Source organism: Pimephales promelas, chromosome 18, assembly GCF_988280905.1.
Source record: "Pimephales promelas chromosome 18, fPimPro1.hap1.1, whole genome shotgun sequence".
Lineage (NCBI taxonomy): Eukaryota > Metazoa > Chordata > Actinopteri > Cypriniformes > Leuciscidae > Pimephales > Pimephales promelas.
The window spans coordinates 2,807,402-2,826,693 of NC_142786.1; the positions used below are offsets into that span (position 1 = coordinate 2,807,402).

At 36.4% G+C, this 19,292-nt stretch overlaps 2 protein-coding genes across 2 annotated transcripts; both read right to left on the reverse strand.

Annotated features, from left to right (window-relative positions):
* Positions 1 to 295: 295 nt before the first annotated feature.
* LOC120483457 (C-type lectin domain family 4 member F) lies at positions 296 to 4,854 on the reverse strand. The gene is made up of 4 exons (XM_089122852.1): positions 4,810 to 4,854; positions 4,545 to 4,681; positions 4,291 to 4,403; positions 296 to 1,760 (listed from the first exon to the last, which is right to left on the reverse strand). The coding sequence occupies exons 2-4, from the start codon at positions 4,665 to 4,667 to the stop codon at positions 1,586 to 1,588; spliced, it is 411 nt and encodes a 136-aa protein (XP_088978978.1). The 5' UTR covers positions 4,668 to 4,681; positions 4,810 to 4,854; the 3' UTR covers positions 296 to 1,585.
* A 10,629-nt stretch (positions 4,855 to 15,483) lies between these two features.
* On the reverse strand, positions 15,484 to 17,046 carry LOC148970861 (uncharacterized). Its single transcript, XM_089122849.1, has 2 exons — positions 16,448 to 17,046; positions 15,484 to 16,354 (listed from the first exon to the last, which is right to left on the reverse strand). Exons 1-2 carry the CDS (start codon positions 16,460 to 16,462, stop codon positions 15,683 to 15,685), a joined length of 687 nt encoding a protein of 228 aa, XP_088978975.1. The 5' UTR covers positions 16,463 to 17,046; the 3' UTR covers positions 15,484 to 15,682.
* Between the last annotated feature and the right edge of the window lie 2,246 nt (positions 17,047 to 19,292).

Sequence of the window (19,292 nt, forward strand, 5' to 3'; positions counted from 1 at the left end):
ATTGACGTGTTTCCGTAATTGGCCGCATTTTCGGGTAATGGAAACGCCTACCCTATCTCACGACCAATTCGTACGAATTCGTACGAGTGATTCAAAAGTGGCTAATTCGTACTAATTCATACGACCTCACTCGTACAAATTTGTACGATTTGTCTAAACCCACGTGACGGTTATGTTTAGGGGCGGGGTCAGGGGTAGGTCATTCGTACGAATTTATACGAATTGGCTAATTCGTAAAATATGTACGATTTAGCTAAATCGTACTAATTCGTACGAGTGAGGTCGTACAAATTGTTACGAATTAGCCACCTCGTAAAATTCGTACGAATTCCCGTGAGATCGGGTTGGAAACGCAGCTGAAGGCATTTCTCTTCATCAATGAATTTCAGTGAGTCGTCTTTGCAGACATATGGTTACGTGGCATAATAAAAAATCTGCTCTTTTAAATTAATGTTGAACAGCTTCAAAATCAGATCTGAATGATTTCGGTTCTCAAAGGCTCTTTCAGTAAAAACCTCACTGAACCAAGAAACGTCTCTTCTGATCACAATGATCCACCTTAACAGCTCATTATTTTCATAGTGCTGCATACATTTTATATTGAACACTTATCATCTTTTGTTATAATTTTATCAAGGAAAAGTATGGGCGGCAGTTGCTCAGTGGTTCTACAAACCGGAAGGTTGGTGGTTCAATCCCCGGTTCCACCTGACCAAGTGTGGAGGTGTCCATGAGCAAGACACCTAACCCCAGCTGCTCCCGACGAGCTGGATGGCGCCTTGTATGGCTGACACCACCATGAGTGTGTGAATGAGTGTGTGAATGAGTGTGTGAATGGGTGTGTGAATGGGTGAATGTGAGGCAAATCTAAAGCGCTTTGGTGTAAATGCAGTCCATGTACCATTTACCATTACATAGTGTAATATAATTTTTTCGTCCCACCCTATATAAGAGCACTTTGTGAAGGGATTCAGGTGTTCACTTTTGTTTGAAACTATTCAAGAAATGGCTTCCCCTTTCTTAAAGGTTATGTTTGTATTTTTAGCGGCCTCTAATGTTGTTTCAGATTGCAACCAACTTTTACAAGAGCGCTCGTGCTCGAACACAAGAGCGAACACCCATGGTACAAGGCCACACTGAGACTTTACACACACCGGAGAAAGCATCACACAACATTCTGGGGTTTCTTTCTTTCAGTTATTTTAGATTCAAACTCAAAACAGATCTTGTGAATATATATATATATTTATTTATAGGTTATAAGCTAGCACATAGGAATGTCTCAGGAGTGCAATGCCATCTGCTGACCACAGCACAGTTTCACACAGAATATTAAAAAGCATCTCATCCTTATAATGCTGTATTGCAGAAGCATCATGTCATTTGACTTATTATTTCTAGCTTTGAAAATTTCTTGCAAAATTGTTTTGGGTATAAAAGCTGTTTGTCTAAAACGTGACAGAAATCATATGCTCCGCTCCTGCTCTTACAAGCATAAAAATGACTTAAAAATGGGATATAAGCACACTCAGTATGAAAAGCTACTTGATTTACATTTATGCATTTAGACGCTTTTCATGACATATCACTGACGGACTTTCTTTTCACAGATAAACTTATGCATAGAACTGCAGGAAGCATCAAACCAATTGTTTAAAATGTTGTAATCATTTTTCACAATAGCACAGTTCTCTCCATTGGCGTTGTTTCCTCTCCAATTATCAGGTTCACTTTTCTCGTAGACCCTCTGGTACCAAAACCTGCAAAAGCAGAAACAGGAGTTAGTTTTGTTTTTAAATGAAATTAAAATGGTTTAAACAAGTATAAGTTTGAAATATTTTTGGTGATCATTCTTTTCAGACATGCGTAGACCCATGCGTCAAATTTAGTTGGGACGCTAGGGATGTGTCCCTACCAATATCCAGTGACACCAATATATCACCAGCAAATATTTTGATCAAAACTTAAATATATATTTATATATTACCCCTTAGCTGTCACCCCCCCCCCCCCCTTTGAGAATGGGGGTTAAAATGCACTATTCAAACTTAAATGGTTGTAATTTAAGAATGCTTTGGAATATATACCCAAGTTTGGGCTTGTTTTAAAGAAAACACTCAGCAGATTATTGCTGAAGTGAAAACACTTCAAAAAATGAAAGTATGAAAAAGTTTAAATTTACAGTAAATCAAATATACTGTACTATATATTTTTTTATTTTATATAAAATATACATTTTACAAAATATTTTTTACTCTAAAATTTCTATAAAATCAAAGCCATAAATCTAACCAAGTTATGTTCCAAATTTGAAGTTGATATCACAAAAATTGAAGTTCCCATGAGATTTTGTTTAGGCGTAGTACCAAAAATAGCCACCGGGTGCCATTGAATTCCATTGAATTTAGTTGTATACATTCTGCCTTAACAAATTAATACATTTCTGTCCAAATATCAATTCTGTCACAAAATTTGGAACCTTGAGACTCAGACCTTTCTGACAATATCAATTTTGTCAAGATTAGAAAAGGTTTTGATCATAATTTATGAAATATAATGACACCCAAAAGGGGAGGAGCCTGATAAAACAAGTACCGTTTCTATGGTAACGCAACGTTCAATTATAAAACAGTTTTCACAGGATGGATTCTGAGATTATAAGCTTTCAAATGATACCTAATTTATGATAACTACTAAAATATGTGATATAATAAAAAAGGCGATAAAAAATAAATTATATTTTATAGGATAATAAATATAAATATTATCATTTTTAGAGGATAATATTATACTATCATTTTTTATTTTTTATTGAAAAATACTAGATTATATGTTTTATTATGAACTTTTAGCATAAAAACAGAAGTTTCAATGATTAAAAATGGGTGCATCGACTTTTTGTGACAAAGGTCAAAACTCCTGTTATGATGCAGATTTTTTTGAGGTGCACTCTTGTCATAAATTCATCAATTACTACATAATTTTTAACACAAAACAGGGGTCGAATATCTATTTAGAAGTCTTTGACCTTTCCAACGATATATAATTTGTCATAATTAGATTAGGATTTAATAGAAATATAGTGAAGTAAAATTAGGTGTCCCGGTACCGGGACGGTGACAGTTAAGGGGTTAATGTCCCCGTCCCCACCAGTTTCAAAATCAAACCTACGCCACTGCGCAGACCTATGTAGCCTACTAACACAACGCAGTTAACGAACACTTACAAGCACGCTTTGATGACTTATAATGGACTCTATCACCCAAAGGCACAATAGAGTAATATGGGTGACTATCTGGTTGAGCATTAATGATCCAGTTTTGATCCCTTTCTGACGGTCATGTTTGATGTAATGTAACGTCGACGTCACAGACGCCTGAGAGCCCAATCACCTTCGATTGTAAACTAAACTAAATTGGCTTGAGAGATTTGCATCTCGTGCTCTGCCCCGGGTATAAATAAGGAAGCGGATGTAATGCACGTTTGCTTTTTGCTGAGGACCCGAGCCAGTGACTTGGTTGCCCAGCTGGAACAGCAATAGTGCCGGCGGGATGTTACGTCTCCGTTCCCTCCTAAATTCTTACCAAACTTTATTCACGTAGATCAGGACCAGATTTATTAAAAAAAAAAAAGGTAATCTAAACATACAGAGACGTATGAATATCATATTCTTTGAAAAACAAATAGACTCCCAGGTGATTGCACTTTCTCTAGATGCAGAAAAAGCTATTTTACTTGTTGAGTAGAATTTACTTGTTGTTCTGCGAAAAATGAATTCCGATCCAAAATTTCTTGACATGATTCATATGTTATATAAAAATTAATCTGCTGCTCTTCAAACTAATTCTGATTTGTCTTCATAATTTACTTTATTAAGAGGAACCAGGCAGGGGTGTCCTTGGTCTCCGCTACTTTTTGCATCGACAGTGAAACCCCTGGCCATTGCAATACAGACACATGAGTCAATTTTCGGTCTAAAAAAAAAGAGGGTAAAAATGTATATCATTATATGCTGATGATGTAATATAATCCTAAATTAGAAAAGGTTAACTTTTATAGTGAACCACTTCTGTAAACTGTATCTGGGAAAACAATAAATATATTGGGAAAAAAAAATGTTTTAAGGTAAACTACGGTATATTAAATTATTTCGCGGACCCCCTGGCTATTGGTCACGGACCTCAATTTGAGAACTGCTGTTGTAAAATATTGTGAATATGTCTATGTTCTTTCCTGTAGTAAAACAGTGTGTTGCACTGATTAACAAACAATTGCAGACAGAGTTCTTACTGTACTCCAGTTTCATTGAGAGTTTGGTTATTCACCCAAACCCAGCGTCCTTCAGTGTCCAGATCATTCAGACCAATCCAGTAATGGTCTTCAAGTCCAGAGAACAGAAACGTCTAATAGAGAAAAGGCACATAATTCACAATTATATAAAACAAAAAATTCAGTGGTGAGATGTGATTTTGTAATAAAACATTTTTGTATATTATACCTGTTTATTTGGTTCAAAACCACATTGTGCAGTATAGTGGTCTTACCTGTTCTGATTGGTTGGATATAGTGACCAGATCGGCTCCTTTTGAAACACAGAAAGCACGACTGCTTGACCAGGTGAGTTGATTAGAGCTGAACAAGTACAACTTTTCTCCCCAATCTTTCATCTGAGCTGCGAATGCTGAAATAACAATAAAAACAAAAACATCCTTCAGATCATAAAAATCTAATCAAAGTTTGATTTGATGTGCAGAAATATTCAGACACTTTGTCCAGGCCTGTGTCATGTCTAGAAGAGAAATAGCTCACCTTTGTAAAAGAACAGTGTCTCTCTAACTCTGGTGTAGTTGTCTGTGAGCTGACAAAATCATGTAATTTCTCTTTACAAACGATTAAAGGGGTGATGAACTGAGAAATCAAAGTTTCCTTGAACTTTTGACATCTAAGAGGTCATCATATTATAAGAATATCCTGTAAGTTTCAGAACTGAAAATGTCCTTGTTAGTCCAATAAAAGCTTTTATTGACACCAGGCTCAGCAAACGACTAATTTTTCAAAGTGGTGAACTATGACGACAAAGAGGATAAAACACCACCCCCACAGAAGAAGATCAACGCCTACTTCAACACGGCTGGTTTAGCCCCGCCCACCGATTTGCGCATTACACGCATAGCTAAATAACATACATGCCTACCTAGCGATGACAAACCGGATGGAGCAATACAGAATATTGTGCAGCGCCTGGTTGTGGAAGAAGACAGTCGCTTCATAAGCTTCCAATAGGACTGCATGGATAAACTTTATTTTTAATGTCGTTCCAGCTAATGAGGGTAAAACATCATGCGTCTGTTCGCTTCATTTCACTGAGGATTGTTTTGTAAACAAGACTGGATTTGCAGAGCGATTAAGAGTAAAGAACGGTGCTGTGCCGTCTATATTGGATCTGACAGGAATGGTGCAACACACGGACTCTGGGTCGAACATGTATGGGCGAATCATTCCGGTTGCCATTTTACAACATTGGACGTTTTCAAAACAATTTCCCCCACGTGCACCGACGGGTGAGTTGAAACTCATTATAATATGCAAAACTGTTATCCACTCACAGCAGTGGGCGTTTACTTCCAAATCTTCAGTGCGAGACGCCCATAAAAACTGAGCGTTTTTCAGCTAGGCTCAAACTTGGGTAGAAAATAGCCTATAACTTATTCATTTAGATGTTTTTGAATGCAAAAACCAAGCGAATGTCATAAGTTGACCTCAGACAATACAATAAAATTGAAAAAGCCAGTTCATGACCCCTTTAATGAAATGTTGTAGACCTACTGGGTGCATTAAATATGTTTTTACTCACTTAAGCTGTTGGTCTCCAGGGCAGACAGTTCTTTTGAAACACCGCAATCTGAGAAAAACAATTGCAGAGGTATTTTATTAATTAATGTTTATTTAGAGTTCAGAAAGCCCTGTTTTTTAGCGCCACTTGGGGCTGTTAAGTGAACTGCAGCAGAAACTGCACTTATATATAAAGTGATAGGGATGTGACGATACACTTTGCTCACAAGATGAGATGATACACGATATTGGGTTCACGAGAAAGAGAAGAGACCAAAGAATCAAATACATTTTACTTACGTGTGCTCCTGGTCTCCTGGGCAGAGAGTTTCACTGACAGACCGAAATCTGAATAAAGACAAAACATAAGCAGTATCAGTGATATATATATATAGCTATATATATATATATATATATATATATATATATATAGCTATATATATATATATATATATATATATATATATAAGACATTTTGTCACAATTATGTGCAATGCACTTACATTTGTAAAATATAGCTAAATTAATATAATTCGTTTTGTGACTGCATGATTAATTGGATCTTGTAATGGATTTTCTCCCTGAACCTGCACTCTAAAAAATGCTGGGTTGTTTTAACCCAATTTTGGGTCAAATATGGACAAACCCGAAATGTTGGGTTAAAAATGTAATGTAAAAATTTAACCCAACGGCTGGGTTAGTCCATATTTGACCCAAAGTTGGGTTAAAACAACCCAGCATTTTTTAGAGTGTGACTACTCTACAATAATACTCACTCTAGTTGGCCAATTCTTATACTTTTACCACAGCGCGTCTACAGTCGATGTCCTGCTGAGCTATAAACCTACACTCTAAAAAATGCTGGGTTGTTTTAACCCAATTTTGGGTCAAATATGGACAAACACAAAATGCTGGGTTAAAAATGTAATGTAAAAATTTAACCCAACGGCTGGGTTAGTCCATATTTGACCCAAAGTTGGGTTAAAACAACCCAGCATTTTTTAGAGTGTACCCTATAACCCTGCTGCGTCTACAGTCGACGTCCTGACAGGTACTAATAATTCTAACTTACTTGTTCTTGCTGCGCAGCTTAAATAACAGACCGACTCCAGCAAATGTCCTTTCAATGCTTTTAATTACGGCCAGGAGAGTTCTCGAGCAATACTCAGAGAACTTCCCAAGTAAAAACAAGGCCGGTGGATCTCAGACAAATTCCATTGAGAATCCCCCCGAAAACACTGATACAACAGTTTTTATACAATATGGAGGTATGCCATAATGACATTAATTTCATTGGTTCTTCATAGGTACACTGTTTTGTTACTGGGTAGAGGAGACTTTGTTTTAATGTTTCTAACTTAGTCATCTGTCTAGTTCCATTTCCCATATTTGTTATTTATACTCAGTCAGGTGTTTGACACACATACATTCATCTGAAGTACAGAATGCCTTAGTACATTGTCTCAGATATTCAGCTGGTTATATGAGGTCAAATGTCAAAACATGGTTAGCTTAATATTCAGTTTAAAATTTTCCACCACAATCTACATCAGGAAAGTAAATATAACAATTAGGTTTTTTAATAAGTATCGTTTTAATTTAATTCAGTTAATAGTTAATACGTTTTTTTCCATCAACACATTATTTGTTTAAATCAACTTGTTACTTTTGAGTTCACTGAACAATATATATATATATATATATATATATATGTATACCTACACTGTAAAAAAAATATATATTCAAAGTTGCATATAAAGCAAAGATTTGTTTATTTAAATTATTAAAGTAATTATTGTTATTAAAGTACATTTAAAAGAAAATATTATTTCAGTCTTTACTTTAAAATTTCACATTTAAACCAATGCATAGAATCATATTAGTTATCAAAATCATATAGTTATACTCACACAGTATACCCAGAATACAGAGGCCTCCAAGGGCAAAAACCAGAGAAACAGCAAATACAACCAGAAGAATTTTAGTCCATTTAGGAGGACGAACTTCCCTCTCACGGCCTTGCTCTGCAGTGGAGTTACCTGTGATTGCAAATTTGATTAGAGGAAGGAAATTATTGCTAAACCAAAAATAGAATGAATATTTTCTCATTTTATTTGTCTTATACTATTTCATTTTTTACATATCTACGGTGATTACATCCCTGACCTTACACTCAACTAAAGGATTATTATGAACACGATACTAATACTGTGTTTGACCCCCTTTCACCTTCAGAACTGCCTTAAATCTACGTGGCATTGATTCAACAAGGTGCAGAAAGCATTCTTTAGACACATTGGCCCATATTGATAGGATAGCATCTTGCAGTTGATGGAGATTTGGGCACGAAGCTCCCGTTCCACCACATCCTAAAGATGCTCTATTGGGTTGAGATCTGGTGACTGTGGGGGCCATTTTAATACAGTCAACTCATTGTCATGTTCAAGAAACCAATTTGAAATGATTCGAGCTTTGTGACCTGGTGCATTATCCTGCTGGAAGTAGCCATCAGAGCATAGGGACATGGTGGCCATGAAGGAATGGACATGGTCAGAAACAATGCTCAGGTAGGTTGTGGCGTTTAAACGATGCCCAATTGGCACTAAGGAGCCTAAAGTGTGCCAAGAAAACATCCCCCACACCATTACACCTCCACCACCAGCCTGCACAGTGGTAACAAGGCATGATGGGTCCATGTTCTCATTCTGACTCTACCATCTGAATGTCTCAACAGAAATCGAGACTCATCAGACCAGGCAACATTTTTCCAGTCTTCAACTGTCCAATTTTGGTGAGCTCTTGCAAACTGTAGCATCTTTGTCCTATTTGTAGTGAAGATGAGTGGTACCCGGCGGGGTCTTCTGCGGTTGTAGCCCATCCGCCTCAAGGTTGAGTGTGTTGTGGCTTCTTCACAAATGCTTTGGATACCTCGGTTGTAACGAGTGGTTATTTCAGTCAAAGTTGCTCTTCTATCAGCTTGAATCAGTCGGCCCATTCTCCTCTGACCTCTAGCATCAACAAGGCATTTCTCCCACAGGACTGCCGCATACTGGATGATTTTCCCTTTTCACACCATTCTTTGTAAACCCTAGAAATGGCTTGTTAGATCTGTGTGTATTTATTCCCTGTCTGTGTCAGTATAGGTACGGAGTCGTTGTCTAATGTCTCCCATTCCCTGTGAACCTCAGTTCAGGTTCTGTTGTTGTTTTATTTTTTATTCATTGTGTTTTTCCCCCTCATGGGTTTTTGCTTTGTGTTTGTTTTGTTTTTGTAATAAATTATAATTGTTCTCCAGCACTTGTGTCCTCACACCTTTTTTCCTTACCCGTTCCGTGACATAACAATCTGACCAACGTGAGGACTCAGCGGAGAAGAAGGACACCGTGAAAACGAGACACAAACCAGACACTGTGACATTGATTAGATAATTGCATTAATGATAAATTGAACAGGTGTTCCTTTAGGTGAGTGTACATTATATATGATGCAGGGTTTTTTCATGTAGGAGTAGAAGAAAACTCACACTTCAGCTCTATTTTAAAGCCAGTGGGTTCACAGGTTTAGATGTGTGAACATGCGTCGTGTTAAAGATCATCATCTTTGCTGCTGAACTATTTAAGTGTGAAAGAACAGAGGCTGTGAGACTTTCGAGACTTGCCGTAGAACTAAAGCCTGTTCTTAATTTTCTATAATCATTTTGCCTTTAATTTTGGGTTTGTGATCAAGCTCTGCATGAATATGCGTCTGTTTATCGTGAGCGTCCTCGCTGTGGTGCTGGCGTTTAGCTGTCCATTCGCCATTTCTGAAGTTTTAGAGACTTTTTCTAAATGTAGCGAGTTTTTCTTTAAAGAACAGCCTCCGCTGATTTCTGGTATCCTGGATTCACTCTCTAAAAAGAATCATTACATCTGTCAAAAATATCATAATAAGTACACATTTGCAACATTCTACAACACCGAACATAGGATTCCTGTTTTTTCGGCTTACAAATATACTGGGAAAATAAGTAAAAGACCAAGGATTCCATGGAGGGCTGGACTGGGACAAAAAAAATCAGCCCTGGACACTTCATCCAGACCAGCCCACTATGCATGTAAACAAACACACACACTGACACACACACACACACACACACACACACACACATGTCTATACTTGTATTAATCTGCATGTAAAATTACTGATTACAATTTAATTACTATCAAAACCAAGAAAAAAATATTAAAGTAATAAACAAAGAAAATGCTAATGATTTTATCAGGCTTTATTGTAAATAACTAAAGTTCTTAAGTTATGTGCTGCTTATTATTCTATTACAGATATTAATGCTTAGGGTATACCATGTTAACTCTATAAACTATATTTCATGAGGTGCAACATCACTGCCAGGACCTACAGATATATATATATATATATATATATATATATATATATATATATATATATATATATATATATATATATTACATATATATATAATCCTTGTTAAAGCTGTTTGTCAAGAGCAGTGAGTTATTTCTCTTTGTATTTGTTCACATTAATGACACAGACGGTAGGTATATAAGGCTTCTGCATGGCACTTTCAGGGATTTTTTTCTCAATTGATTACAAATTGAAAAAATATGCATATATATTATTTGAATAATTTCAATATTTTTTCAATTGCAGTTTTCATTATTTCAATTCTAACATTATAACAATTATTTAATGACACAAGTGAAAAATATAATAAATATATAGTATAACTAATATACTGCACATATTTAGCAAAATACTCCTTTCTATGGCTATTTTTCAAGTCAACTATGTGCTATGGTCATTAAATGGCTTTCCTGAGGTAAATGTAAAGTTCTGTGACATAATTGTTCTCCTGCTGCTTTATTGATCTCTTTCCATGGTTGAAAAGCACTGATTGATCGATATTATTTCTGATGCATACAGGGCCTACCATTCGGTAAGTTGGGCTGTATCTTTAAAGGGGTCATGAACTGTCTTTTTAATTTTTTTTTTATATTGTTGTCTGATGTCAACCTATGACGTTCGCTTGGTTTTTATTCAAAAACATCAAAATGAATAAGTAATAGGCTATTTTCTACCCTAGTTTTGAGCCCAGCTCAAAAACGCTCATTTTTTTATGGGCGTCTCGCACTGAAGACTTGGAAGTAAACGTCCACTGCTGTGAGTGGATAACAGTTGTGCATATTATAATGAGTTTCACTCTCGGTCCGGTTTGTTAGACGAGCTAAGTGTCTGCCTCAGACGTCACGCCCACGGAACGTTGGCTAAACGTCTGATGCATATGGTACACTTAACTGGAAACACTTCAGGAATGTCGAAGTTGTCATCTGATTGGTTGAATTTTATCGGATTTCTGGGGGGCGCGATTGTTGCGTTTATTTTCGGTCCGCCGGGAAACAAAGCGCAGACGTGTGATTGCGGAAGAAAAACTGTTGTGTTTACATGAGTGACAATGAGCATTTATCAATATTATATTTTAGCCTGTTTGCCGACGGGATTTGGGAAGAGTATTATTTTCCAAGCCTGGCCGACCCTTTGTCAGCATTTAGAAGGATTCCCAGCAGATCCAATTTTACTAGTTGTGTGTCCCCTCCTATCTATTATGGAAGATCGAGCGAAGTACCTAACTGCGAAGGGGATATCAGCCGCGTTTCGGGCAAACATGAAACAACAGACGCTGACATCGCAGCTGGCCGATTCAGTAGTGTGTTTTGATCAGATGTGGTAATGCATATGCCATTGTTGTTATACGTGCACGAACAGATCAATGACTTACTGCTTGTTTTCTTCTCCTTCTTTGATTTTTTTTTTTATGCTGACTGACTTGTTGCACGCCGGTCTGTTGTTGTAGGGACATTTCCACCCCCCGAAACGTGACGCTGAACGAAACAAACTGTAATTGGTTGTTTGACATGTCGGTCAGCCTTATGGGCGGGCCTTGGCCAAAGAAAGCTGCTATGAATTCCAGACCTTCAGCCGTCAGTCTGAAGGTCTGGCTACGTGAGACTATCAAGAGGTAGGTGGCGGCATCTATGTTATTTAGCTATGCGTGTAATGGCGAATCGGTGGGCGGGGCTAAACCGGCAGTGTTGAAGTAGGCGTTGATCTTCTTCTGCGGGGGTGGTGTTTTATCTTCTTTAACGTCATAGTTCCCCAATTTGAAAAAAACGAGTCGTTTGCTGAGCCTGGTGTCAATAAAAGCTTTTATTGGACTAACAAGGACATTTTCAGTTCTGAAACTTACAAGATATTCTTATAATATGATGACCTCTTAGATGTCAAAAGTTCAAGGAAAATTTGATTTCTCAGTTCATCACCCCTTTAAATAAAAAGTAACAGATGATCGGTTTACTTGAACTGAGGCGCTGAAGCGATCTGTCATGTCATATTTTCTAGCGCCAAAATGCTATTGTCTGAATTTCGTAATAAAATGGACAGAATCTGAGAGCTGAGAATTTTAAATTTCATTTATATAGATCAGTGAGTGGAGGCCTACTACAGCTGCCTGGAATATCGTAACATTTTTTAAACAAAGAAGGCTACGTGTATCATTAAATGTCTCACCGCAGCAGTCAGGCCCTGCTGACATCTTCTCTTAAGTCTTTTGATGGCCTTCCAGCAAATAATTGGTTTATTTTAACACATTTGGTGGAATCTGGCTCGAATGCTTGACGTTTTTACTCTCTCAACTTCTCGGCCCCTCCTTTACGTTTTAGAGATGTTATGCTTTAACACATTGAATTTCGTTGCACGTCATCACATCGATGCAGTTGTAAATCAGAAATGAACATTGTCACTAGTAAAAATTGAATTATTGATATCAAAAATGAACATTGTTACTAGTAGCAATTCAGTTGTGGATATCAAGAATAGACATTTCAACTAGTAACAATTGAATTCTTGATATCAAAAATAAAGGTTTTTAATTGTAATAATTGTATTTCCGATATGTGAAATTTCAACTAGTAAGAAATCAATTCTTGATATCAACAATTGGTTTTGAATGGCAGCTTATGGTGACATTTCACTTGTCAAAATACAATTGTTGATATCAAAAATTCATATCCTGGAAATTAATAAAAGCTAAAATGGCTTGCCATACACGTAACACACCGGCCCAACCAGGCTGCGGTTGGTGTGCCGCTTCAGTGGGAAACAGTCTTTACACATATTTGGCTCTTCTTATTGTTGAGGGTGTATTATTGACATGTAAAAGAAAAAAAAAGAGAGAGAAAAAACACTCTTATATTCAGTGTTTCATTTCTGCTTTTCATTTCTTAAACAGCCATGTATGAAGACACATCATGGCCATATTCCAGGATGACAATGTCATGATTCATCAGGCTCAGTTTGTGAAAGAATGTTGAGCATGAAGAATCATTTTCACCTCTGAGTTCAGACCTTAAATCCAGTGAAATTCATTGAAAGTTTCTGGGATGTTCTGAAGGAAACTTTACAGAGTGCTGGACTCTTGCATTGTCAACAAGATCCTGACCAAACATTGATGCACCTCTTGATGGAAATAAATTGTGTGATGTCATATAAAATATAATTAATCACGCAAGATTAATCACGATTAATAACAGGAAAATGTGTGATTAATTAAACAACAATACTCGCACAGTATCCCTAGAAAGCAGAGATTTCCAAGAGCAAAAACAAGAAAGACTGCAAAAAACAATCAGAAGAACTTTAGTCCACTTAGGGGGATGAACTTCCGTCTCTTTTTCTTAGAAATGATATTTCTGAGATCTGAACCCTTGAATCAGCAGAGAATTTCCTTAACTTTTAAAATCTTTGTCCAATATAAAGGACCTTTTGTTGAAAGGAATAATTCCATGAATGTTAAAGGTAACTTAATGGAAACATCAGTGCCGATAAATAACATTTATGTAATTATTAATAACATAATTTTACATCATTTAACAAATGAAAACCTTATACACCATTACTAGTGCTAAATCTTTCAACAAGAAATGAATTCATACTGAAAACATCCCACCCTTACCTCTGTGTTGAGAACATTTTTCATCTGAAGGAACGGCTGAAAGTATGAAACCAGAATTTTGATAGACTGAATCCATTTCATGAGCCCGCAGAAGACGTGTCCGCCGAGACTTGAGTGCTGCTCCAGTTTGTTCAGAATAAGGAAGTCATAAAATGGTTTTCACATTCATACAGAGAGGAAATAATGATGTTATGACTTTTTTTTTATCAACTCTTTATTGTCTTTAGAAATAAAGATAAAACAAACATCCACACACAAAAAAAGACAGGGAAGGGGGAGCAACAGACATATCAAAAAATGTACAATATGACAGAGAACATAAAAAATAAATAAAATAAATCTTTACAGTCATTCTTTTATGTAATCCAATATTTTGGAAGAAAAACATTGCCATGCATCAACGGTATAGGTTTAGCCTTGTTAATTCGTGCTGTTGTACATTCACAAGTCACTATTTTGTGGAGGCTATGAATCCAGTATGTTTTTGCACACATGTGTGGAGTAAACCAGTTCTGTATTATTGTCTTCTTCGCAGCTGTAAACCCAGCAAACAACATTCTTTTTTGCAATGAACTACAGGAGTCAGAATCGTCATTGAGAAGACATAAACCTGGATTAGGCAGGTAATCAATTTGTAGGAAGGAGGATAGAACCAAGTTTACATTATCCCATATGTTGGCAACGATTGAGCACTCCCAAAACATTTGAAGAAAAGTACCTGACGATAGAGTGTTACAAATTGTGAACTATCCCTTTAAGAAAATAAATTGATAATCTCGTAAAATCGCCACTGAATAGCAGACGTTAGCTAAAACTACAGGAAAAGAGGTGTAGCACTAACAGAAGAAAAGTAAATTATGGATTACTGTAATATGTGTAAATTATCACGATAACTGACGACAACATGTCATGACATATCAACATGTTGGTAACATGTTGACGTATACATGTCATGTTCTCTGAAACATAAAAAAAAAACAAGCTATGAAAATCATCACCTGAGGCTCAATCATTGAACTCATTGGTCTTCTGAAATTTCCATTCCCAGTATATTTGTAAGCTGAGAAAACAGGGATCCTATTTGTTGTGTCATAGAGAATCGCAAACATATATCCTGAACGTACATTTTCTGAGTCTTTTTCTATGGAAGTATATTTTTAACAAATTATATTTTTGTAACAAACGTTCTCCAAGTGTGGATTTGGGATGCCAGGCATCACCGGAGGCTGTCCTCTAAAGAAAAACTCTCTACATTGAGACGTGACAAACAGACAGCAGAGGGAGGACGCTCATGATAAACAGACGCACATGTCTTAACGCAGACTAAAGACCAAAAATAAAGCTGAAGTGGTTGTAGAAACGTTAATGTTTGTTTTAAAAGCAACCTTCAGTTCCACAAAAAGTTCAGTCAGCCTCTGTTCTTGCACACTTATAAAGTTTAGCTGCAACTTTTTTTTTATCACTAATGCTCACACATGTTCTTTGAGAGTGAGAGTTCTTTCACACATTATAAAAGCCCTACAACACTGCGTCTGGAGTCACTTAGAACTGACCTAAGCCCAAGAGTTTCCATTCGACTTGACTTTTGTGACCAACTAATATTGGCAGTATAGCATTCTATCTTTGGTTCACTTCTTGAGTTACGCCAAAATCACTGAGACGGTTGATGTGACAATGTTCAACACAAAAATAACCCATAAAGACAAGTTTTATTTTGCATGATTTAAAAGCATTTATTTGTATGTCAAAGAAAGTAGTGTCAGGATTAATAACAGGAATCTGTTCTACTTGTTATTTCATACCAACTTTACAAGTAAGCTCAAACTAGCCACATACCCAGGCCAATAAATCAGCTGGTAAATTTTTAATGGTAGACCACCACGATTGTTTCTTGACGTCTGGCTCATCATCACAACCATCGTTTGCTTCTTGAGTTGAACTTGCATCTGCTTTTAAATGATCTGAACAGTCGCCGATAAACAGTGAGATTTCTTTATTATATCTGCTCTTCAGAAAGTCCTGTAATTTTTTCAGGGTCGTCACACTGATAGTTTTGCCTTCCTTTGTGCCCTCATCGATGTTTTCAGCCCAGTGAGCTTGAGACTCATATTTTTTGCTCTCACTGTTAAGGCAGCAGAACACTGTCCACATGTGTGAGGGAATGTTGACTCTGTTATTCAGTACATCTGGTGGTGTTTTGGTGTTCGGCACAGCTCCTGTCAACACAAAGGCTGAGATTTTTCCATTTTTATCAATGCATTTAGAATTCATGATACCTCTAACTTTTTGCTCCATGCGGTTCCAGCTGCCGCCGTTAAAGTTTATGTATTGCGGCACAGCATTGGTCAGAGTGAATGTAGATTTGGCAGTGTCTTCATCAGCAGCATGGCTGCACGGAAATAAGTGTCCACGATTCAGATTTTCATTAATCTTATAGTCTGCATTGCAAGCCTGATTGGAACATCCTTGACTCATTCCAGCCTTAAAATCTTCAAGCTACAGAACAGATAATTGACAAAGAGAAAGACACAATAATGAGTTTTTCTCAAACATAACTGGAAGAAAAAAATTAGGTAATTGCAACCCCACCTGTGGCTCGGTCATCCAGGGAGGACGCTTAGATAGTTTAAACTTTTTATTCTCAGTAAATTTGTAAGCTGAGAATAAAGGGATCCTATTTGTTGTGTCGTAGAAAGTTGCAAATCTGTAAATGCTGTTATATTTTTGACAGATTATTTTAAACCGATTCTGATTCTTTGAGATTTCTCCAGAATGCCAGGAATCACTGGAGGATTGTCTTTAAAAAAAAACTGTTTGCAAGTTTTGAATGAATCTACAACATCAGTCATGATGAACGGAAAGCCAAACACCAGCAGCATCGAGACGACAAACACACGCATCTTCAGCTGTGAAGGTTATTCAGGATGTGAAGAACACGAAGGTCATTCAGGATGTGCAACTTCCACCCTCTGTTTTATAGACATGCTATCTATTCTTTATCTTTTTTATCTGTGGATGTTGCTGTGTCCAGTTCAGATGTTCAACCGTAAAGCAAGTACAGGCCGCATAATTTACATTAACGTTCAGTCATTTAAATACAGTCATTGATGTCTGTGTAAGCTTTTGGCCGATAAAAATTCACTCTCATCTCATGGAAATATGACTGGAGTTCAGTCAAAAAGGAGAAAGTGCCTTTGCTGTTGCGGGTCCTGAAACTCTGGAGCAGTTTATTAGTTCACTTTAGGTCTGCACCTACATTACAGATTTTTTTTTCAAAAGTACTCTACTATTTTTAAAAAAAAATGTACTCACTATTTTTCTATTGCTTTTAATGTCTCTTGATGATAAAATTTGTATTTTTTAAATTAAATATACATTGTCGCTTGTTTTATTTGGGAGTTTATTTATTTTACAGCACAAACAGAAATACAGTGACAAGACACATAATAAAAAGAATAAAAATAGAATAAGTAAATAGGAAATACAATATACAACATTTTACAAAATTTTAAATAGCCTATACAATATACAAAAATAGACAATAGACATTATCTAGAGGTATGTACAAATAAGGAAATGTAAAGAAGAAGTATGGTGTGTTAAATACATGTACGTATAAAGTGTTGTGTATTGCTCATGTTTACTGCCAAGTGAGGCCATTTACTATTCATGAGATGGATTCCCTAAGTGACTTTATATATTATTGTAAACTTAAATGTGTAATGAATATATCACTTAAATATACGTAGAACTCTTGGGGTGTTCTAGAAGACTAAATGCAAAGTTACTCCAGCATCTAAAAAAGCGTCATAAGCTTAATTTCCCGAAATTCATTAATTAGCTATTTAACTGAATCAAACACTCAACACAATGCATTGAATTTAAGAGACACTTTATCAAGTCTGATGGTGGGGTGTTGTATGTGGTTCCAATACAGTCTCGATAAGTTGAACAACTTTTATATCTTTTATAAAATATCTTCTTATTAAACGTACACTTAAAAAGTTCTCAATGCTTTATTTTGCACGCATAGACCCTCATTATGTTACTGTGAGGCAATTTTGAGCCTTGTTGGTGGTATTAGCAATTTCTTTTCACTTGTAATTTGCCCCCATATATTAGCGTTATACAGTTTTTTTTAGAGATAAAACCCTTTACATTTGATTATCATGAAAACAAATCTCAGAGAACGGTTGACTAGGTACCAATGTTTTATTAGACCAAAGGTTCATTTTGCCCCGGAGTTCTCCTTTAATTATAATAAAATGCATTTGGTTTTGTTGACCACAATATTAACATTATATTTGTTTGAGAGGGGCACTTTTGATTAATTTTGAAAAAGGGCATGGGCTTGAGCCCCAAATTTTCTTTTACGCTCTATCATTGTCTGTTGTTTTTTCTTGTACCAAGTCTGTGACATGTTATGCCAAAAGCATTGACCAAAAGCTGGATAGTGTGGCGTTCAACAATCAAATAAGACTACAAAGGCTAGCATCATTTTGCATGATCAAAAAGCATTTTTTTTATGTTACATATTGGTGTACGAAATAACAAGGGCAGAGGTCATCTGTCATTCCACCTTCACATTTAGAAAAGGAACATTTAGCTGCATAACCAGGTCTAAAATTACGCCGGAAACAATTCGATTGTACTCAGAGTCACAGAGGAATCCATTTTGTTCAAAGGAAAAGTGTTTAATTTGCATGAACATGTAAATCCTTTATTTAACTTAAGTCATTGATGTCAGTGTGTGTACAGGACCAGTCCAAGACAAATTCACTCCCTCTTACGAAAATATAAATGACTGGTCAGTTATGTTCTGTTAGCTTTATGGAAATGAACAAACTTTGTGGAGCACATGAGATCTTATTGTAAAATGATTGCCGTTATGGATATATCACTCGAGAGAGACTGCCCTGCTCACAGTTATTGTAGCTCTGAGACTAGCTTACAAATCATCAGTAGGCCTAGTTACTGTATCTAGCTGGATCTGTCTGCTGCAGTTAAACCCCTAGATCCTCAAGATGAAGGGCATCTCAGGAACCTCACTTTAGTAGTTCAAGTCTTGCCGGCAGGTCCTTCTCCTTCCAAATAGCTAGGATATTTTATATATGGGACATTTTTTCCTAACACTGCTATACAGATGACACCTAAGTCTACCTCTCATTCCAGACAGATGATCCAACGGTTTCTGCTTGCGTCTCAGCCTGCCTTATAAACATTTCTTGCTGGATGAAGGACCACCACCTTCAAAGAGCACACCCAGATTCCTAACCGACAACAAAGACTTGACGGAGAAATCATTAGGTGTTAGTATTTTAGTATGTGATGTTTTTTTGTCCAATAATTAGAATCTCTGTTTTTTTTCTTTTCTCAGAAATAAGTAGTAGGAAATTACTATCCAGTTTTTTTTTTTTTTTTATATATTAGCTAT

Excerpts from the sequence above, each read along its gene's own strand:
- LOC120483457 (XM_089122852.1), bottom strand. The coding sequence starts at position 4,667 with ATGAAAGATTGGGGAGAAAAGTTGTACTTGTTCAGCTCTAATCAACTC. Across the intron at positions 4,404-4,544 it reads TATCCAACCAATCAGAACAG|ACGTTTCTGTTCTCTGGACT; the intron begins GTAAGACCACTA and ends TTTCTCTATTAG. Across the intron at positions 1,761-4,290 it reads CTCAATGAAACTGGAGTACA|GTTTTGGTACCAGAGGGTCT; the intron begins GTAAGAACTCTG and ends CTGCTTTTGCAG.